Below are 7,980 nucleotides of genomic sequence, written 5' to 3'. Positions count from 1 at the left end.
GCTGAGGCAGGAGGATCTCGAGTTCAAAGCCAGCCTCAGCAATGGTGAGGTGCTAAGCAACTCAGTGAGACCCTGTCTCTAAATAAAATACAAAATAGGGCTGGGGATGGGGCTCAGGGCACGGACCTCTGACTTCAATCCCTGGTACCCCCTCCCCCCCAAAATAAAATAAAGTAAAATTTTTCTAGTTGAATTGATGGCACACACACGCATTGGCATCTGTACTTCTTCTGTACTTCTTGGCTCTTTGCCTTGAAGTTAATAAACACCCAAGAAAGACCTTTGCTGTTATTTTCATTTATTGTTATTGATAATTGAACAGATGAAAGTCGAGACTGAATTCTGCTCTGTCTAAATCTCTCTCGCCGGAAAGTTTTCAGAGACTGGGGCGGGCAGAGGGGGCTGGGCTGTGGGAAATGCACCTGGAAGAAGCAGGAAGGGGAGTGGTCAGGGGCTGGACTCTCACCCCAAGGGCGCCTCTTGCTTAGGACACAGGCAGTGCCTCGATTTCTCTGGGTCCAGAGCTGCACCTGGTATGGGGCGGCTCTTCGGGGGACTCTAGAGCTGCCTCCCCTCAGACACACAGGGGGTCACAGGATGGTGCATGTCCAGTTCCCGTCCTCCTGGGGAAGGAGGTCTGCCTGGTATGTGCTCTGGCACCGGAGGTCAGCGTCTTCGGCTGTCCCGATGTAGCCCCTCTGCTGAAATGGCCACGCAGTCCCAAGGTCCCTCGTGTGCTGCAAAGGGGAAACACGTGGTCACATCAGGGTGCCTTCTTCCCACCTTGGAACTGGATGTCAGTGACAGTGGACATTGTGACTGTCCAGTTGGACCCCTCTCAAGGAAGGACTAGCAAGTCCCAGCTGCTGGGAAGGTGTTGGTCCGGGAGGTGCTCACCCAGAACATCCCTGAATCTGCTCCCTGGGAACCTGGCTGCGACATCACCAGTCCCCTAGTATCCAAAGGACCCCAACCCCGGAGTGGAAAACTTCAAGTTCAGGTCCCTCTGCCCCTACTTAGTCATGTGACACAGTCAAGTCACCTGAGGCTGAGCCTCCCATTTGCCAGGAGGCTGGTTAGCACAGTGACCTGAGCACAGGCTCTGGAGAACTCAGAGGTTTTATTTTTGGTACCAGGGATGGAACCCGGGGTACTTAACAACTGAGCCACATCCCCAGCCCTTTTTAAATATTTTATTTAGAGTCAGGGTCTTGCCAAGTTGCTTAGGGCATCACTCAGATGCTGAGGCTGGCTTTGAACTTGCAATCCTCCTGCCTCAGCCTCCTGAGCCCCTGGGATTACAGGCGTGCACCTCTGCGCCCGGCATCCACAGACTTTTAATCTCAGCCCCACCTCTCCTTAGCTGAGTGTCCTTGAGCAAGTGATATCACCTCTGGAGCCTCTTTTTCTCATTCCTAAGATGGGGTGACAGTAAGTGTAGCTCAGAATCATTGGGAAGATTTAATGAGGTCACCTGTGTTAAAGGGCTTGGGACGAAACCTGAGCCCGAAGCAGACACTCAGTAAGTGGGGATTGTATTATTTATTGCTACTCTTAGTGGAATGAACTCTGGACACGGGTTGTGGAAATTCCATGACTTCTGTGACTGGGGCCAAAATGACTCAAAGGGGGAGCACAGCCCGCAACTCCTTGAGCATGGGTGACCTCTAGCAAGAAGTCATTTCTTTGAGACTGGTCTTGACCTTTTGCTCAAGGTCACCTATATTCATAGAGCCATCCAGGTCACCCAGTCACATGGAGAATGTTGAAGCTGTATGGAGCGGGTGGGATGGACCATGGGAAGGAAGCAGAAGGTCTCACCGGCACATCCCAGATGCCCACTGGGGACCCATCCCGTTTCTGAAAGCACCGTGACTTCAGCCAGGCTTTGGCCTCCTGCGCCAGCCGATACCAGCCCTCTGGATTTCCACCTCCCACATTTCCTGTAGGGTCTGCAGGGTCCAGAATCACAGGCCTGAAAAGAAACATTTGGAAATGGATGGGGAGGAGCCAGGGCGGTGTCCAGGGAGCCCAGTGCTTCTGCCAGAGCTGACAGGAACCTGGGACAAGCTGGAACTCGGGCAGGAGGGACCCAGCAAGGCACTACCCCTCAGTGGGCAGACCCATGAGGAAGGGACCTTTACACATAGGCCCGGGTTCCAATCCCACCTCTGCCCTTGAGCGTGCTGTGCCCTGGGGCAGGTCACTTGACCTCTCCTGCCTCAGTTTCCTCATCTGTGACTGGGGGAGATCTGAACGTGCCTGGCTCAAAGGGCGCAGGGTGGAGATGATCTCATACACAGTGAGCACTCAGTGGTGACTGGAACCTGACAAAGTGTCCATCCAAGTCCGCAGCACAGGGAGGAGTTTGGCTGTCGTGTTAGGACAGGTGAGTCCACGCAAGCTTTCCCCTCCTGGCAGTAGTTATTATTATTGCTGCTGCCATTTTTATTTCAGTTCTGATTGCAGCTGTGCCTGGGCATTCCTTCCTGTGGGGAGCTAAGCCATGTGGGGATGGGGTAGGTACCTAGGTTTCTTGAGCTGCTGGGTTAAGTAGGTTCTGATAATGGGGTCTTCAAAGTCGTAATATTTCATCCAGTAGATGCAAAGCTGCTGGTAGTCTATGACTAATCCCAAGACAGTCTGAAATCCCTGAGCCATTTTGAACTCAGATTCTCCACTCCCACGCTCCCATGCATAGACTGTGAGCAACTCCAGGGCATACTGGGGTGGCAGCGGCTTTCCAAGCTTCTCCTTACACTGAGAAGAAGAGAACAATCAGAAATGGCAGGTCCAGCTTCTGTGTAAAGTCCATTCTCACAGGCTAAATCCAGCCTGCCATGTTTTTGTGAATAAGTTTTATTGGCACACAGTCATGCCCATTCATTTATATATAGCCAATTCTGTTGCAATGACAGAGTTGTGTTTGGACAGACACCACATCTCCTACAAAGTCTAAAAGATGAACTATCTGACTCTTTATTTTTTTATTTTTTCTATCTGACTCTTTATAGGAAAAGGGAACTGAGCCCTGATGAGAGTCTGAGCTCTGAATTCTTACTGCTCTGGATTTGAATCCATTGTCTGACTCTAGCAGATGGTTTAGACTCTTGGAGCCTCATTCTGCATTTCACAAGTACAATGACCAGCACGTAGATAACCAGGCACCCAAGAAAATAAGACACCAAAAGTGAAGACCAGAAGAAAAAAAGAGACACAATAATCAACACACAAAACCTTCAATATTGAAGGATTAAGCACACAGACTTTAAAATAACTAGGGATATCATATCCAAAGAAATAAAAGCTTGAAATATGAGGGAATTAGAAGCTATAGAAAGTATCATGGCAGATTGGAAAAAGAATGAAACAGAAATTTAGGACAAAAATGACAGCTAACAACTATAAATTAGACACAGCTAGAGAGAAGCTCCATTAACTGGAAGGTAGATTAGGAGAAACCATCCAGAATTAAGCCTAGAAAGACCTTCTTCCCTCCATGTCCCCTCCTCTCCCTTTCTTTCTCCCTCCTCCTGCAGCTCTCCTTTCTCCATCTCTCCATTACCCCCTCCACCTCTCTTTCTTCTCTCTCCCCTCTCCCCTTCCCTTTATTTCCCTTCACCTGCCCCTCTCCCTCCACATCCCTTCTTTCTCTGCCTCCCCTTTCTCCTCCCTATCCAGACCACAAATGGCCTGGCAAGATGGCCATACCAGTTGGAACCAGTGCTTGACCAGACGGATGAGGCTCTTGAGCTTGGTGGGACGCTGCTTCAGGAAGGCTCGCTGTAGCTCTGTGAAGCAGGTGGAGAACTCGCCCTCTAGCTGCTGGGAGGTGCACTCCTCGATGAGCTTGACATAGATCTGGGGGCTGGGTCTGTAGCCTTTGGTTAACTGACCTGTTAGAGTGGAAGTTTGAGATGTCAGTCCTCCTCTGAGGTTCTTGGGGTCACTCTGTGGGGTTCAGTGGAAAGGACAGAAAGCATCATTCCTTATATAGTCCCACATTTTGGGTAGCAGTAGCTTGCATATAATGACGGTGGCCCCGTAAGAGTACAATGCAGCTGAAAAATTCCTGTCACTTAGTGAGGTCATATAGACACAGCTAGAGAGAAGCTCAGTTAATTGGAAGGTAGATTAGGAGAAACCACCCAGAATTAAGCCTAGAAAGACCTTCTTCCCTCCATGTCCCCTCCCCTCCCTTTCTTTCTCCCTCCTCCTGCAGCCCACCTGTGATGGTGCTGTTGGTGGTGAACCTATTGTGCTGCCAGTCACAATACTTGACAGAAATAAATGCTGATGTCACTGGCTGATGTCCTTGCCTTTTATTTGAGTGTGCACTCCTGCTTTAACAACTCAGTTTACCGGGATACAGTACACGTGGCCACAGCCTCGTGGTTGCTGTGTGGACCACATCTCTTGACGGACTGCGTACTTTCCCTCCTGCTTCATGTGATCTAACGTGGCTTGGTTGAGCAGGGTTCTAGAAGCAACAGGCTGTCCAGTTTATCTAGATAAAGAGGTCTAGACACACATGCAACCCAGACAGCTTCTTCCTGGTCATGGCGCACAGTAGGCATTCACAGATAATCTGTGCTTGCGGGGGTTGGCTGGATGGCCCCCTCCTCCAGCCCACTGCCGTCCCCCAAATACAGACCTGGTCATGTCATGTCCCCACTTGATGGAAACTTCTGCCCATGGTGCTCAGGAGAAGGCCATTACTGAGCTCGGGGGCTTCTGTGGGACGGCTCTCTGGACTCATTTCTGAGTGGCTCCTCCCTGTCCTCCTCACTCCATTCCGACTTCGGCCTCCTATGGTTTCTCCGCCTGTTCTGCCCTCGTCCCACCTCCACCCCTTGGCCTCTGGTGCTGCCCTCTGCCTGCAGCTTGCTTCTCTTCTAATCTCTTCTCTCTCCCTCTTATTTTTTTCTAACCATTGTACCCAAGTGCCCAATGCAGAATCCCAGTCATTCTCATTTTCCTGGCACATTTAGAATATATATATTGTCATAGCTTCTCTAGGCCAACAAGAACCCCCCATAGGACCATAGTAGCAGGATGTAGTTGCTGTGTCGCCCTCCAACATTTAAAATAAATGTTCCGTGAAGTCCCCGCTGTGAGTTCACTGTGATGGTCCAGGGTGATGTTCGTGTAGAGTTGGGAACGGGTGGTTTTGAAGACCTACAGTGACCGGCTAGATGTAAGAGCTTAATGTAGATTATCATTTAATTCTTAGCCAGGCTGGGTGGTGCATGCCTGTAATCCCCTCCTCAGGAGGCTGAGGCAGGAGAATTGCAAATTTGAGGCCAGCCTCAGCAACCTAGTGAGACTCTAAGCAACTCAGCAAGACCCTGTCTCAAAATAAAAAATAAAAAGGGCTGGGGATGTGGCTCAGTGGTTAAGCACCCCTAGGTTCAATCCCTGATACCAAAAATAATAATTTTAAAAAATCTTTAAATAATGACAGACAGACAGAGGAGGTGCGATTAAGTCAGTTTTCTTGATGTAAAAATTGCACCTCTGAGAGGTTCTGGGTCTTGTCCCCTTGACCCCGCAGATACCCAACCCTCAGTATGAGTGTAAGGTTCCCTCAGCACTGGGAGAGGATAAGAGGAACATTAGCTTTGAGCTAGATCTAGGTTGCTCCATCTTTCAAAGATGCAGCCCATACACTTTGCCACTAACAGAGGCTGTATACTTTGCAGATATTTTTTAAGAGATGCCCCCGTCCCCTAGTTGTGCCAGTTTGCTATTAAACACCCCTTCTGTGATCTTATGGGTTCACCTGCCCCAGGTGAAACTCTAAAACCTCCCCACAGCCTGTAGCTTTAAATGGTCACGCTGTTTGGGTAAAACCCTCAAACCATGCGAGATTGCAGCTCAGAAATAGGAAAGAGGACCATGGAGGAGGAAGGCTGATCCCCGGGGCCAGGAGTGCTCACCCAGGGCATCAAAAGCGGGCAGCACATCAAACTCCACCTCTTCACTGAGGTCAGAGGAACTCAGCACGAAGCTGAGCACACGGGGATTGGACCATCGTGAACTCTGAATCCGAAACCTCACATCAAACTTCTCTTTCGGACATGCTTCCAGTTGTTTCTTAATTTCTGTGATGAACTCTCCCCGGCGTCGTAACTGATCCTCAAAACTGGTGAGATTTTCAAGGAAGACAACCAGGTCCGCATCAGACCGGCCTCTGAGGGTAGTGCCTTTGCCCGAGGAGCCACCCTAAAAAAAAAAAACAACATCAACAACAAAAACACAACAAGAGTGATAATTGACACTTAGTGAGAAGAGCCTCGCCATATAAAGAGCTAAGCACAATCACTAACAATCAAGCACTAGCCACGGTTCAGAGGGCGTTTCAAATCTTCACTTCTACAATGCTCACAAGGACTCTATGCATTTGATACTGTTATTGTTTGTTTCCATTTTACAAATGGGGAAATCTGCACAGTGAGATTATATAGCAGCTCAATCACCCAGCCGGTAGGCAGCAAAGATGCCAGTCAAGCCCTGGGTGCTTATTGAAGTGTCTGTTCTTTACTCCCTTGTACTCTGTTATCTTCTCTTGTTACACACCTGTAACAGTCAGCTCTGCATCCCTGTGACCAAAATACCTATCAGAAACAAATTAGAGGAGGGAAGTATATTTTGGCTCATGGTTTGAGAGGTTTAGTTCATGGTGGTTGCCTGACTCCATTGCTCTGGGCTCAAGGTGAGGCAGGGGGAGGAAGGGACTACAGGGGGAAGGTGAACGCTTCCAGGCATGTCCCCAGTGACCCACCTCCTCCAGTCATGCCCCAGCTGACTATAGTCACCATCCAGTGAGTCAATTCAGCCAGGATGGACAGATTAGGTCACAGCTCTCACCATCCAATCACTTCACCTCCGAACATTCCTGCATTAATTAACCCAGGAGCTTTTGAGGGACACCTCATATCCACACCATAGCAACACCCCAGACTAGATCATGCTGATTTGCACAGTTATTTTCCTTAACCTGCATGGACCTGTGAGATGAGAAAATTGGGGCACAGAGAAGTTAAGTAACTTGCTCAAGATCTCACAGCCAATAGGTGCTATTTGCTTTTCAAACATGCTCTGAACAGCTCATGAGACTGCAGAAATGGTGAATCTCCAGCCTTGCCACCTATCAGCAAATTGTTTATCAGAGCTGGGCCCCTGTTTCCCCATCTCTGATATGGACATAGCCTGGGACAGAGGATCATGAACTTCACCCAGGATGCGTCTTAACAATGCGGATGCAGGACCTCACATCAGAATTGATTTTAACAGGCTGTGGTTGTATCTGTGATATGGGAAAAACCAGAAAGGAGCCTCGGAGACCTCTGTGCCCCGGCTCACTGTGCATGCCTGCTCTGTGGTCTGACTCTCTCCCTCTCTGTGGGACTGCTTACCCACGCAGCCACCCCTGCCCTGGACAGCAGCACGGGGCTCACCTTGACCACCTTAGACACCCGCACGCGGTGAGAAGCACCTTGGAAACACCTTTCCTTTAAGAAACTGCAGATGATGTGGATGGCCTTTTTGACTTCCTTGCGGAATCATGTGTCTGGCAGGAGATGGTCTTCTATGTACTTATCAAGGTCTGAGGCAGAGACGCTTCTGAGAGCCATGGTGCCCGGTGGAGGGGAAACAGCCTCGGAGACCTGCTGGCTCAGCCTTTATCCTTTCTGCCAAGGAGCCTGAGCTGTTGGTTTCGTTTCCTTAGCAGGAAACTTTGCATTTCTGCTTAGCAAATACATGCCCCGCCCGGAGGATTCCAGCCCCAAGTGCACCCACCCCTCCCCCACTTCTGCAATTTCCCTGTGTCCCTGGACCAGCAGCTGGTGTTTCTTGAGACTCTGAAATGTTGTTTTGAAGCTCCCAGGCAAGAGAAATCCCGTCCACAAACCAATTTAGGGCTTCCTTCCTGGTCTTTTGTTGTTGTTAAAAAATTATTTAGCAGCCTCTCAAGAT

General features: G+C 49.5%; 1 protein-coding gene across 1 annotated transcript; it reads right to left on the bottom strand.

Moving 5' to 3' along the window:
- Positions 1–281: 281 nt before the first annotated feature.
- On the bottom strand, positions 282–7,743 carry LOC107158707 (2'-5'-oligoadenylate synthase 1-like). The gene is given in 6 exon segments (XM_015505202.2): positions 282–737; positions 1,822–1,975; positions 2,528–2,760; positions 3,712–3,896; positions 5,940–6,225; positions 7,461–7,743. Coding segments are annotated over 6 exon segments (1,182 nt in total). The 5' UTR covers positions 7,638–7,743; the 3' UTR covers positions 282–590.
- Positions 7,744–7,980: the final 237 nt, after the last annotated feature.

This window comes from Marmota marmota, unplaced genomic scaffold, assembly GCF_001458135.2.
Source record: "Marmota marmota marmota unplaced genomic scaffold, marMar, whole genome shotgun sequence".
Classification (NCBI taxonomy): Eukaryota; Metazoa; Chordata; class Mammalia; order Rodentia; family Sciuridae; genus Marmota; species Marmota marmota.
The sequence above is the reverse complement of the archived record's forward strand: the minus strand, read 5'-3'. Positions and strand labels throughout refer to the sequence as shown.